Source organism: Marmota marmota, unplaced genomic scaffold (assembly GCF_001458135.2).
Source record: "Marmota marmota marmota unplaced genomic scaffold, marMar, whole genome shotgun sequence".
Classification (NCBI taxonomy): Eukaryota; Metazoa; Chordata; class Mammalia; order Rodentia; family Sciuridae; genus Marmota; species Marmota marmota.
In genome coordinates this window covers 1,895,131-1,909,511 of record NW_025999871.1, presented here as the reverse complement: position 1 = coordinate 1,909,511, position 14,381 = coordinate 1,895,131, and the positions used below count along the sequence as shown (strand labels likewise).

Sequence of the window (14,381 nt, the reverse complement as noted above, 5' to 3'; positions counted from 1 at the left end):
AATCCTTAGGAATTGTGGTGATGACGGTGATGATGGTGATGATGATGATGATGATGATTGTAGCGCCCCCTTGCCCGCAAGGAAGACGCAACACTCAGGAATCTTCTTTCAGCAGTTTATTCAGGCCCCTGACAGTTCTTCTCCTCAGTTCTCTTTCTCTTCAGTTCTCTCTCTCGGATGCCCCTCCCAGCCTTAATAAAGCATCTCAAGCCCCAATGCAAAGCAGCCACGTGGAGCTTTCTCATAGAGTGATGAAAAGTCATGTGCCAACTCTCCCAAACAAGGAGTTGTTTATCACAGACCACAGCAGAGCCAGCGCCATCTTGTAATGGCGACCATAATTTGCATAAACGGCAGAAACGGCTCACCACAGATGATGATAATTTTCAAGTTATAATTCTACATGCTTCCTTTTTATTAACTCAATCATCACAATTTCATGAGGTAAGTACACTCTACCTTCATTATTCATGGATTCCACATTTGTGAATTCACCTACTTACTAACATCTATTTGTGACCCCTAAATCCATTATTTTTTGCATTACTCTTTGGCATGTTGGTGGACATTTGCAGCCACATGCATGCCCAGAACACTGAAAACTGAATGGCCACATTCTTGTTTCAGTTCTCATAGGTTCTTTCCATGACATATTTGGTGTCGTTTTTATATTTTTGTGCTCTCTGTTGGTGGTTTTGCAGTTTAAAATGGGCTCAAATGTGTTCTGAAATGCAGTCTACTGTTTTGAAGAGTAAGAAGGCTATGATGTGCCTTACAGAGAAAATACAAGCATTAGATAAGCTTTGTTCAGGCATGATTTACAGTGCTATTGACCATGAGTTTGATACTATCTTTCAAATATTGTTAATTCAAATAGAATTAAACATAATACAGAAACATATATAATACAAGGTTATATTTCAAACATAACACAGATTATAGCCTGACCCTCACTAAAGGGGGTATTCAATAATTCACATGGTGGCTTTGTGGAGCATAACTACTTCAGACAAAGAGAATTTACTAGATTGTTAACCACAGATGATGAAACTAGGACTTAGAAGTTTTAGGCAATGAGTCCACAATCACATAAATCCTAGGCTGTATAGCTGGGATTTGAGCTCATGGCTCAAATCCACCATTCTACCTTATGTCAAATAAAAATATGCTGGGTTTCAGGTTTCCTTGCAAGTCAGGGTTGTGGATAGGAATATTGTGCCCTGGTATAACATATGCTCCTAAAAGTTCCAGTCTCTTGAGGAATTATGGTATCCTGTGATGTCAAGTCAAAAATAGCATCTGGGTGTCCTTAGGGATCAAAGGTAGTAGTCAGAATTTCTTTGTAATACCAGAGTGTTCTGGAGCAACTGGTTGTCCTGGATGGTAGTCAGAGTGCTTGTGTAGGGTTAGGGTATCTTGAGGCACCAGAGTTCATTGTAATTTGGTGTTTTGTTGTGGGTCCAAGTTGATTGCATGCTACTGGGGTTTTGCAAGGGCTTCCATGGGGTTCAGGGTAGGAGATCTAATATACTTTATCTAGAACACAGTATATCCCAGGATATACTGGATGTTATGATTTGAATATGAAATATTCCCCCCAAAGGCTCATATGTTGAAGGCTTGTTCCCCAACAGAAATATTCACAGGTGAAGATATGTGGAAGTACTTGGATCATAAGGGTTCTGACCTCATCAATGGATTAATCCATCAAGAGATTTACAGCTAAATGGATTATTGGGAAGTAGTAGAAACTGTAGATGGTAGAACTTATTTGGCAGGAGTAGGTCCTTGGGAGCATGACCTTGGGGACTATATCTTGTCCCCAGTCCCTTCTTCTCCCTCTGCATTTCCCAACTGTCATGGGTTGAGCAGCTTTCCTCCACCATGCCATTCCACCATGATGTTCTGCCTCAATTCATGCCCAAAGCAATGCAGCCAGATAACTACAGACTAAGTCTATGAAGCCATGATCCAAAATATTCCTAGTCCAAAAAAATTCTTGTCCTCCTTTATTTTTTTACAGTATTTTGTTCACAATGTTGTGGAACTGACTAATATGCTAGGATATGGAAAGATGGGTTGGTGTCTTGGAGAAGGGCTTCTCGATTTTATTTTGTTATGTACTGAATGTTTGTGTCCCTCCCTCCCCAAAAAAATAAGGGTGCACCTTAATTTGGTAGTATAATGATATTTGGAGGTGGAATTCTTTAGAGTTAATTAGATTTAGATGGGGTAATAAGGAGGAGGCCCCATGATGGCATTAGTTTCCTTCTGAGAAGAAGAAAGACTATAGCTGGTTCTCTCTCCACCAAGTAAAAACACAGTGAGAAATTAGCTATCTGCAAGCCAGGAAGAGAGACCTCAACTGGGGAACTAAACCGGCCATCTCCTTGATCTTGTACTTCTTCAGTCCCCAGAACTATGAGAAATAAATGTCTATTATTGAAGCTACCCAGTCTGTGGTATTTTGTTACGGCATCCCAACCTGCCTAAGACAAATATACATTCAGTTCTCCTGGGGATCTTGTTACAACACACATTCTGATTCAGTAGGTGGGACATGAGATTCTGCATTTCTAACAGGCTCCCATTTGCTGCTGATGATGATCTTTGGACCATATTATAAACATCAGGCTCTTAGAGGTTTATGATGTTTCCATTCTTGAATTGTCAAGAAGTTTTTAAAGGATGTGATTAAGGAGTTAGAGTGACCTTAGGGATCAAACCATAGGTACACAAGTTCCAAGAAAGTTAGTGTGTCATCAGGTCAATGTGTCCTAAGAGATCGGAACTTCATGTAACAGGGTGGGAATCACCTAGTAAAGGTGTAATGTCCTGGGTACAAGAGTGCCCTTAGGTTTCAGAGTGTCATGGAGGATCCTAAAGTCCTAGAATATCAGATTGTCCTTAAAGTATCAGGGTATACTGGGGATGACAGAATGTACTTCCAGGGTCTAAGCAACCTCAAGAGTCAGAGTACTATAGGGTTCAGGTGGTCCTGACTGCTCAGACATTTCAGGTATATCAGGGTTTCCTTAAAGACTCAGAATGCCAAAATTCATGGGAATCTGTTTATTGCAGAGTATCCTGAGGTTTGGGTAGGACAGAATGCTTCTGGAATTCACATGCGCTCAAGGATCAGGGTTTTTTTAAAAATCTCAGTGGCCTTGAAAGGTCTTGATGTCCTGAGATTTCTAGATGAATATGCAGGTGACTTTCAAAGGAAGAAATCAGAAAGTACATAAGAACATTGGTGCCCTGGAGATTTATCCTATGGATTGAGTTCAGATTGTTCTGAGAGGGTGGCCGGTATATTCTGGGATATTAGGGTACCAAGGGATATTAGGGTACCAAGCGTGTACTTGACTCTTCATTTTTTAGTTTCCTAGAAACAGGTCCTTGGGTATCACCTGCACACTGAGATGCCAGAGAGGCCCTGCCTCTTACCCCCTGGTTGTCCCCGCCTTCCTCCTCCCTCCCCACAGTGGGGTTCTGAGAAGGGGGACTTAGTAGGAATGTATTTTACCCTTCTTTCTCTGCCTGCTCCCAGGAGGGGATTTAACTGGACAAAAGATTCTGGTCCCCTGGGAATATGAGCTCTTGGCCCCAGTCCCTGGACCCTCCAACAGAACACCTTCCCTCATCCGGCTTGTGATCCTCCCCAGAGCAAGGGGGCTCTGGTGACCAGGTAATGATTGGATGGGCCCACAGGGGCCAGGAGGAGGTCACTCCTCCAAGACTCAAGGAGAGAGAGGTGGTGTGGGAAAATAGGCAGCTGAAAGAAGAGAGAGCAGCATCCTGGTGGAAAGAAGATCGAAAGAGAGAAAAAATAGAGAATCAGATGAAGGAGAGAGAGAGAGAGAGAGAGAGAGAGAAAAGGAGAGAGCGATGTGGGGAATGAGAATGAGGAATTAGAAAAAAAATAAAAGACAGTGAAGAGACATCTCTCTATATACCTATATCTTTACACACACGCGCACGCACACACACACACACACACACACAGATCAGAGATTGTACAACAAAAGGAGGAGAGAGATCACGAACATAGAAGGGATCAACAGAAACGGAAAGACTGAGCTAGAATCAAAGATTCAGGGACACAGGAGACTGGACTGTCTTTGGTGTTGGTGGCTAATCATGGAAGCTGAAGGGAGGAGCCAGCAGGGGAAGCAAAGGAAGGGGCGAATTTGCAGCACCCTCTTACCTGAGAGATACCCAGCTGCAGGGACTCTGACCTCTACAGTGGGTGAGTGACTTCCCAGGCTGGGCTTGGGGCCCTGAGGTGGGCAACAGGTATGAGACTCATGTCTAGTCTCCTCTGAGGCAGTGGTTCACTATGGAGGAAGGCTGGGAGAAGAAATGAAAACCAGAATCCTAGCATATTAAAACCATGGGGTCCTTAAATAGAACTCCTTTGCTTCACAGGCAGAAATGAGGCCCTGGATTCTGGTGATGCAGAGGCATAGCTGGAGCCTATGCCTTCACTCCTAATCTCAGAGTTTGCCCCAGAACACTGCCTTCTGTAAGGGAGGGAGCTGGAGGGGCCGAGGCTTTGATCATGAGAGAGCAGTACAGTACATGTAAGTCCCCAAAGGAGACAGTGAACACTGGGTGGGAGCCACACTTAGGTCCCCATGGGAATAGGTGTCTGCTCCAGACATCTCCTTTTCTCAGCCTGTACCTTCCCAGGTGTCTCCTCTTCCCTCTCTGTTCTCTCTTTCCCCGGCAGTTCTCAGACTAATTAATGTGGGGGCTTAGTGAGACTGCAGGGAGGAGAAGCGAGCCTTTCCCACGAGCTCAGGTTCCTGCAGCCTGGTGGCTGGGCCAGGGCAGGGGAAGGAGAAATGACAGAGAGTACATAAGTAAGGGGAGGGTATGCCTGAGTGACACAGTGGAGAATGCTTCATCTTCCCAGGCTGGGGTACAGGAGGATAAGAGCTGTATAAAGAAGTTTTAAGTTGAATGCAACTCATGAGAGCAGGAAACAAGCAAAGGGGACCTTCGATAGAGACCTAGAAAGTTGTTAGGGCATGAAAGCAAATAGAAGGCCCACAAGGTGTGCCCCAGGTGGGTGTGGAGTGTACTTGGAGGGGAAAGGCACAGGGAGGGGTAGTAACAGGGGGCTCAGATTGGGCATACAATGGAGTTGTCAGGTAGACAAAGTATGAATACCCAGGATGGAAAGTGGGTCTGAGAAGTAACCCTATGCAGACAACCCAGTCCCAGAAATATAGCAGCAACTGAGGCTAAGCTGGTCTAGGAATAGTGGTTATTAAAGAAGAAGGATTTCTGGTGTGAGCTGGGTTTCCCAAGGGGAATCAGCATAGGGGGCTTTGAGCAGAAAATAAGTGGTCCAGTGATGGATGGGTGATCCCACTCATAAGCAACGTCTCCCTCCTTTCTTCTCCCTCCTCAGACATGAGCACTCAGCCCTACAGAAGGCTCTCTGCCGTAGGAGTGGGGAGACCAAGACATTCTCCACAAGAAGGACAGAGGGGTCACTTGCACTCCCGGCGCCGCCACCGTACCACCTTCAGCCCAGCACAGTTGGAGCAGCTGGAATCAGCCTTTGGGAGGAATCAGTACCCAGACATCTGGGCCCGAGAGGGTCTCGCACGGGACACGGGCCTCAGTGAGGCCAGAATACAGGTGATACTTCAGGGTCCCTCCTACCTTGAGGAAAAAATGCAGATTCTCTTTAGTGCAGTGGGAGCTACCTGAGTATAGACAATCACTGGAACTAAACTTCACCCATCACTTAACACTGCCTCCTCTACACTGTGAATGTCACTCAAGTTTAACCCTAACTCTAAGATAATCTGACTTGAGTTACTACTCCCAACATTTAATAATGATGTGAACCCCAAAAGAAATGCAATTCTAACTGTTCACAGACATGCACAACCTTGTCCCTTATCCCTAACCACAACCTTGCGATTCATCCAGCCTGAGGATGAATACTAGTCACAGAGTTAATTAACCGTAAGTCTAAATCCTCCCCTAAACCCAATCTTGTCTATAACAATTATATTTATCAATAGTCTTCATCTCTAAACTGAACCCTATGGAAGATTTCCCCAATATCTGGAGAGAGAAAATGTCACTATGTAATATTTATCCCTTTCTTGTTGGAAGGTGACTGTTCTTACTCATCCAAAGTTGTACAAATTGAGCAAATTTAGAGACAGGTTAGAGTTAAAAGTACAGTTTGTCAGCAGACCTAGGTCAGCCATGCCTCTAGTAGAACTTTTCTTCCTCTGGTGATGTAGGAGATGCTTACTCCCTGTACCTGAACCTCCTGTCCTTGGAAGAAGGGGATCATATGTGACAGTGCCATCTATTTGAAATAGAAGCTCTGATTTGGCTATTCTTTCTCAGGTCTGGTTCCAGAACCGCAGAGCTAAGCAACGGAAGCAAGAAAGATCATTGCTCCAGCCACTGGCCCATCTCTCGCCTGCCACCTTCTCTGGATTCTTGCCAGAGTCCCCTGCTTGTCCCTATTCCTACACAACACCACCTCCAACAGTAACCTGCTTCCCTCACCCCTATAACCATGCCCTTCCCTCACAGCCCTCCACAGGTGGTTCATTTTCTCTACCCCACCAGACTGAGGACTGGTATGCCACTTTGCACCCAACAGCCACTGGTCATCTGCCCTGTCCCCCACCTCCATCTGTGCTCCCTCTCAGCCTTGAGCCACCAAAGTCCTGGAACTAGAGTCAAACTAGTAAATAAGGTCATCTCTAGCCTATGGCCCTCATAAAACAGAAAATTGGGTGGCTTCCTTCCCTTCTAAGGGTGATACAAATCTGTGTATTTGTATATGTATATGATAAGGGGCAGCTCAGAGTTTGGAAATATTTTAAAATGGGAAATATTTCTGGGCATGGTGGAGCACACCTGTAATCTCAGTGATAGGAGGCTGAGGCAAGAGAATTGCAAGTTCAAAGCCAGCCTCAGCAACTTACCAAGGCCCTAAGCAACTTGGTGAAACCCTGTCTCAAAATAAAAGATAAAAAGGCCTGTGGATGTGGCTCAGTGATTAAATGCCCTGGTTTAATCTCCAGAACCAAAACAATTGTTTTTGATGAATTCTCACTCAGGTGATGAAATGAGAAAATTTGGGGAGGTGAACTTCCAAGAGATATAGGTTAAAAAGCTTCAGTAGAGGTGACTAGTGGAAGGGTGATATTGATGGAGAAAATGGTTGCTGCTGTTGAATGGGGATGGTTGAACGAGGTAGAACTTGAGGGGCTTCATTCATTGAGGTCCTGATTGAAGAACTTCATCCAGCTGTCTCTAGCCGATTTTTTGGAGCAGGAGGCAGTACTGGGGATTGAACTAAGGGGCACTCAACCACTGAGCCACATCCCCAGCCCAATTTTGCATTTTTATTGAGAAGCAGAGTCTCACTGAGTTGCTTAGCACCTCGCCATTGCTGAGGCTGGTTTTGAACTCACAATCCTCCTGCCTCAGCCTCCCAAGCTGCTGGGATTACAGGCAAAAGAGCCACTGCACCTGGCTCTAGCTGATTTTAATAAGCCTTTTGATTTAAATTCTACCTAGACCCCCCCTTCCCCATCACCATCACTCACGACCCCATTCACTTTGGTAGATTCTGTTCTAGAACTATCTCCTGAGTTGGTCCCTCTTCTTCCCATGCCAACAGACCCTCTGCTTTTCCTGGCACTGTATTTTGTGACTTCCCATCTTCATTGCTTCCTTCAGCTCCAGTCTTTCCCATCTCCAAGAGACCTTTGCAAATATGAACGTCAAGGAATGGCTCTCCAATATCTAATAAGAAATTCATTAATAAGATCTGACTAGCTTAGCCTACAGGAGCCTTCAACCTAATTTTTAAATCAGTTGCATGTTTTCACATATGTGGTTTGGATAGAGAAGAAGTACTCTGATTGAAGGCAAATTTGTCCAAGAACAAACCATCTGAGGCTCATACCATATCATTCCTAGGAAAGGACCTGCCAAAAAGTGCCTTAATCTGAGCTCCTCCCAAAAGAATCATGATGTAGCCTGGTTGGTCCTACAGTTTCTATACCATATTGCCTAAAATATACTTGTTTTTACTTGTAATTCACTTATTTATGTGTTGGCTTACCTCCCTTATTGGCAGGTCCACAGAAGGATATTTAGTAGTCAGGCTTCTAGTGATGGAAATTCATGTAGTTTGTAGTTTTTTTATATATGAGAAGTCTGAAATCAAAATTCCTATACTAAACATTTGCATTCTTTTCTAATTATCTCTTTGTGCCAGACGGCCTTCCAGAAAGATAGTACAGTCAGGTCTTTATATTTGTAGGTTCTGCATCCCAGAGTTAACCAACTGCAAATCAAAAATATTCCCCTCAAAATTGCATCTGTACTGAGCGTGTACCAACTTTTTATTGGCATTATTTCCTAAACAATACAGTATAACAAGTATTTACATAGCATTGCATTAGTTATTTAAAAGAATATAGAGATGATTTTATGTATACTGGGATGTGTGCATAGACATATAACATTTTGTATCAGGGACTTGAGCATCCTTGGGTTTCAGTATCTGCAGAAGGTTGTTGAACGAGTCCCCCCCCCCATCCTGAGGGATGGCTCTACTAGTTTTCATTCCACCAAAAGAACCTGGATGGTTAGTTTGGGTGCATCCTTGTTGACTTTTATGACTTCTGACAATTTGTTAACTGAGAGTGATGGCTCCTTGTTGCTTATTTTTAAATTTTCATTACTTGCTAGTGGGAGTTAAAATAGTTTTGTGTTTATTAGAAATGTATAAGTTTTCTTTTCTGCATTACCTCTGAATTATCTGTGGCTCTGTATATTAATGTAATCACCTTTTAGTCATGCTTGAGATATTGTGTATTAGGGGTATGAACATATGTTTGTGGGTGTTACAACTACCTTTCATGAATTGTCATTTGTTTTTAGCCTTTCTCAAAAAGAGTTTCCTTGAGAGAACTGAACCCCAATTCCTTAGACACTGTATTAATGCATTAACTTCTGCCTTAAATATATAGAATGATACCAATTTCATAGAATTTAGTCTTTCAGTTCATTTCTGTGTTCTATGGGTCATAAGACAGAACGAACATAGGAAGAAATAAAAAAATGTTGGGAGATTCTGGCTAAAGTGACCTACCGGGATTCTTACCAGATTGCTCAGATGTCACCTAGGGTATGGTACAGTATGAAAAACCATATTGGATATTGAGATCGGTCAGATATGAAGGATTGGGATTCTGGATAAACCAAGGATTTTTTAGAAGGATTCTTGCTAAAATTAGACAACACAGAGATGAAGGTGGAAATACAAAATTCAAGACCTGGTTAAAAAAGAAGAGTTCAGGGGAACCTGAGTTGAATTTGGTGGAGTGTAAAATCTTTGTCCCTTTAATATGTGATGTGATTTTCGCCTGCTAAAGGCTTTAGGATCCTCTCTTCTTTGATCCTGGTGTTTTGTTTTTCACAGTGACTGACAGTGTGAAAACACCTCTCTATATTCATTTCTGCCACTTAATGAATGGATTCTATCATTCCACTGATTCTTGAAGGATAGTAGAATATGCTGCCCCCAAATATGCCACTTCTGTATAAGGATTATTTTGAGCTGAAGGCAACTGAGATGAAGTAGACACAGAATAAGCTCTCTGCCCTCCCCAAACTTGCCAAAAAGGAGGACATGCATGACTAAGGCTGTCCTCCCTCCCCTCTGTACCAGAAAGGACAGAAATCAATCACTGTAGAAAATTCTAGGTCCTTATGAACCCAGACACAGAGCCATAGGAGTTTACATAACAAACCTGCTAACTAGATCTTCTTTCCCCTTGTTTCTTCATATGTTTGCCTTGTCCTTGGAAGAACAACACACAGTCCTTCAGTATTAATGTTAGCCTAGGATTTTTGTAGGTGTCCTTTGTCAATTTGAGGCAGCTGTCCTTCTTAACTTGTTGAAAGTTTGGTCCTAAATGGATGTCAGATTCTGTCAAATGCTTTTTCTGTGTCAATTAATATGATAGATTAAATTTTCCCCAAAATTGTTATTATTATGAGTTACATGGACTGATTTTCAAATGTTGAACCAAGATTACACACCTGCAATAAATCCAACTTGGGCATGATATATAATTCTTTTTATGCATTGCTGTTGTGAAGATGTTTGTTTCTAAGTTCAGGAAATATATTAGTCTAATATAAATATATTAGTCTATATAGGTTTTCTTTTGTTGGGGTTTGTGTTGTTGTTGTTGTTCTTGGGTTTTGGTATCAGGACAATAATAGCCTTGTAAAATCTTTTGGTAAGTATCATTATTTTCCCTTCATTTGGTCTTGAGATCTTTTAGGAGAGTGGCTATAAACTTTAATCTTGCCCTGATGGGACTCCAGGGTTGTTTACAGAAAACCTTTCATGGGATGCATCTTTTTCCTATTGGACAGCATTATGCCTAAGTGTCCAATCCCTGACCAGGTATTCCTCTCACAGGAAACTGGTTTTATACTGGCAGATGCCCTTTGGCTCTGGTCAGACCTGTGTCCAGTTTATTCCTATCAAGACAGCCGCTGTCTAGGAGAGCCCTCACCAGGAGGGAACTTAGGTTTGGATGTGTTAATGGGTGAGACATACAACAGACAGCCTGACATTTGAAATAACAGAAGCAACATGTTATTTACAGATCCTAAAAATAGGATCACAACTTACAGGCCCAATAGGAAGTGAGGAGCCCTCTGGGACACACATACTGTACAATAGATTGGGAACAAGATAGAGAAAAGGACTTGTGGATTAAAGGCTTTATTGGAGTCCAGGGAATTACCCAAGCAGGTTTCCATCTGGAAATTCTAATTGGTGGATCTGCAACAAGCAGGCACAAGTCACACTGTGATTCCAGGTGGTCACTAGGAATGTGGGAGTTAGAGGAGAGAGTCAAGTGGGTTGTTTCTAATTGTTAGTTACATGGGGAGGTGGTCACCAGGGGTGAGGGTGGTTGTATAAGGGGGATATGCATATTGATCATGTTGAAAAACCAGGAGGAGGTAGAGAACTAGAACCTACATGAATGGTGACTAAGTGCTGCTTCTGAAATGATAAAGTCCAATTCATATTAAAACAGATGCCAAAGCAACATAAAATTATAAAGAGCTCACTAGTAGTGTTCCTACCTCTTATTTTTCTGAAATAGATTTTGTAACTTTGGTGTTAGATCTTTAATCACTTGTTATAACTCTGCAGTAAAACTATCTGGCCTCAGGATTTCCTTTTCAGAAGCTTTTTTCAATTATGAATTCAATTTATTACCTTTTTATAGACTATTCATATTACCTATTTAATCCTGATTAAGTCTTGGGAGTGTGTGGGTTTTAAGGAAATCATTCATTTCCTCTAAGCTGCTGATCTACGAGTATGAAGCTGGTTGTGGTACATACTTCCTTGTTATTTTTCTAAATTGCTAAAGGGTCAGTATTGATATCTCCTATTTCTTTTCTGATGTCAGTGACTTCCGTCTTCTCTCTTTGTTTTGGCCATTCTAGAAATGTATCAATTTTGTTAATTTTGGAAAGAACCAGTTTTTTGTTTTGTTGGTTTTCTCTAATTTTCTATTTTTTTTTTACTTCATTGATTTTTGCTCTTCATTATTTCTTTCCTTTTTCTTGTTTTGGGCTTTATTTTGTTCTTGTTTCACTAATTTTCTAGATAGAACTTAGAGAACTAATTTGCCATAGCTCTCTTTTAATTTCAGGTTGTCCATTTCTCTCACGCTGGTTTATTTACACCCCTCATATTGACTTTGTTAAATTTTTATTTTTATTCAGTTCTATGCATTTATACACTTCTAGACTTCTTCTTTAATCTAGGGATTATTTAGAAGTGCATTGAATTTCTCTTTAGAATCTTTTTTTAGCCTAATGGAACAGAAAAACAACCGTGGGGCTGTGGCACTATTAGCAGGGCTTCTGAGGTGTCAGAATTTTCCTTAACAGGTAAAGCTACATACCGCCTCCTCTCATAGAGGAGGTTTAAGTCATGGATGATGTGAGGCCCCTCAGGCCAGGCCATCGTGAGGAGGGACCCTCAGATGCCAGCTGTAAGGGGGCTGGTTATCAGTGCTGCCCCCTTGTGGGAGAAATCTGGGACTGAAGAAGGTAGCCCTAAACCCAGCTCTGTGGGACATCTTCCACCTTGTGTTCCCCTGACACACCTAGGCATATGGGCACACCCTGAAGTGGGGGTAGGGAGGTTGTTGCGATGGACAGGGCAGGCTCACCAGTTTGGGCTCTCAACTGAGCTTAAGTAAAAGACCTCACTTCACTAATCCTCCATTTTCTTCACTAATAAGCTCGGAAGAATATGACATCAATTCTTAAAAAGTACTGTGAAGATTAGAGATGTTCTGTAAAAGTGTCTCTCTCCTCACCTGAGACAGAAGTCCTGTGGCTGAAGGAGCAATTAGAGGGCTCACTATGAAGAGAAGAATGTGGAGACCAAGTGTCCCCTGTCAGACTGAGACTGACCTAGAAGTATCTGAATGAGGGAGGGGCCCGATTTCCTGTCCTCCTGAGCCACGGTGCTTATTACAGACGCTGAGTTCTCCTTTCTGTTCCTGGAGCAAGAGGGAGGGATCCCAACCACTGAAGATCCTGGGGAAAATCTGAGGGCCTCCTACTGTCTCCCAGGAAAGGAGCAGGGCAACGCTTCTCTCTAGTGTTCATTAAATAGAACTGCATCAAGCCAAGCTTCTGCCTCCCACTTCATTAGAAGTTGGCTGAAGTCAGGCACCTGGCCACGCACTGAACTTGCACTGACAGAAAAAAAGATCATATGTTCAAGTAACCAAAACGCCAAAAATAATGACAAAAGTGAAGAAAACAATCATAGCACAGAGAGAGCATCTTGGGAATTCATTGCAGATTCCAAGATCAGGGAAGGGGACGATAGCCAAGGTTAGACATCAGTTGATCTTGGGAACAGCCTGGGAAAAGGACCCTTAGTGAAGGAATCGTGTAGTTGTAAAGAAATCAAACAAGGTCACAGAGGCACCTGGGGAGTAGGGCAGTGGATGACTGAGAGCAAGGTTTGAGAGTTATAAAAATCTGCAATGTATGCTTATCATTGGGAAAACTTTTAAAAAGAGGTTAATGTGCAACTCCAAAGATTTTTCACCAGGATACAGCTTCAAAATCAGCATGGCAAGTCAGGCACAGTGGCACACACCTTAATCCCAACAGCTTGGAAGGCTGAGACAGGAGGATCACAAGTTTGAAACCAGTCTGGACAACTTAGGGAGACTCTCAAAATAATAGCTGGGGATGTAGCTCAGTGATAGAGCACCTCTAGGTTCAAACTTCAATACCTCAGTGGTGTGGTGGGGGGTGATCAGCAGGGTAAAAACTGATCTAACATTTTCTTCTGCCCTCTTCCCCTCACATCTTTCCTCCCCATCCCTCTCAGAAAATGACTACCACATGCTTCTGTTTACTCCACCAACGGGACAGTACACTTGACTTACAGGTAGGGTAAGGAGGGGTTCAAGCATAATCTACTGCTGCTGAACCCACAGCCAACATGCTTCTGCTATAGTCTGGATTTGGTCTGAGTTTATCCCTCAACACTTTATGTGTTGGAAGCTTAACATGACCATTGTGGTCATGTTAAGAGGTCCTTTAAGAGGTAGAGTCTAGTGGGTGGCTATTTGAAGGTGTTGTCCTTGGCAATAATTGATATCCTTCTCACCCTGTAGCCCCAAAAGCTTTTTAAGTCTTTACAAATGCAGACCTGTGATTCCTGATTTTTTCCTACATATTTTCCAGTCAAAGAGGAAGTATCAAAGCCCCAGCCTCAGTTATATGACTGGAATTCAAAGATGTTTCTTCATTCCAGAATCAAAACAGTTGAAGCTTTAATGGTCTTTTCCATGGATGACAGTAACAGCATTGTGTGTGTGTGTGTGTGTGTGTGTGTGTGTGTTTTAAACAGTAGTACAAAGCACAAGCTTAATTTCCCCACACCAAATTAAAATAGAGCCCCATAGGGACAAAATTCATTTTCCAGGACATTTCTGATAGGAGAACATACTCCTACCTCGTGGTGGAGGTAACTTTATTCTTAAGCAGTTATTTTCACAGACCATAATCCCAAGTTACAAGTGCACACAAAAGGAAGTGGTCCTCACTTCATATGTGGGGCAATATGTTCTATAAATGCCAAAATCTTGGAGAAGCACAGAAGCAACCTACTCTTTAAAAACACCAAATTGTTGCAAGTAGAACTGACTATGCCTCCTTTCTCCCTTAATAAAAAGTAATGCTGTATCTGGCAACCAAATATGGTTTTTATGTCAACCATATGCAATGCCATTCCCCCTGGGACACAT

At 42.5% G+C, this 14,381-nt stretch overlaps 1 protein-coding gene across 2 annotated transcripts; it reads left to right on the top strand.

Annotated features, from left to right (window-relative positions):
* Positions 1 to 378: 378 nt before the first annotated feature.
* Prop1 (PROP paired-like homeobox 1) lies at positions 379 to 6,933 on the top strand. Of its 2 annotated transcripts, none has more exons than XM_015506429.2 (3): positions 379 to 3,688; positions 5,420 to 5,652; positions 6,382 to 6,933. In XM_015506429.2, the coding sequence occupies exons 2-3, from the start codon at positions 5,422 to 5,424 to the stop codon at positions 6,718 to 6,720; spliced, it is 570 nt and encodes a 189-aa protein (XP_015361915.1). In that variant the 5' UTR covers positions 379 to 3,688; positions 5,420 to 5,421; the 3' UTR covers positions 6,721 to 6,933. The 2 variants fall into 2 exon arrangements, with proteins under 2 accessions (XP_015361915.1, XP_015361914.1); XM_015506428.2 differs by having other exon boundaries at positions 379 to 4,583.
* Positions 6,934 to 14,381: the final 7,448 nt, after the last annotated feature.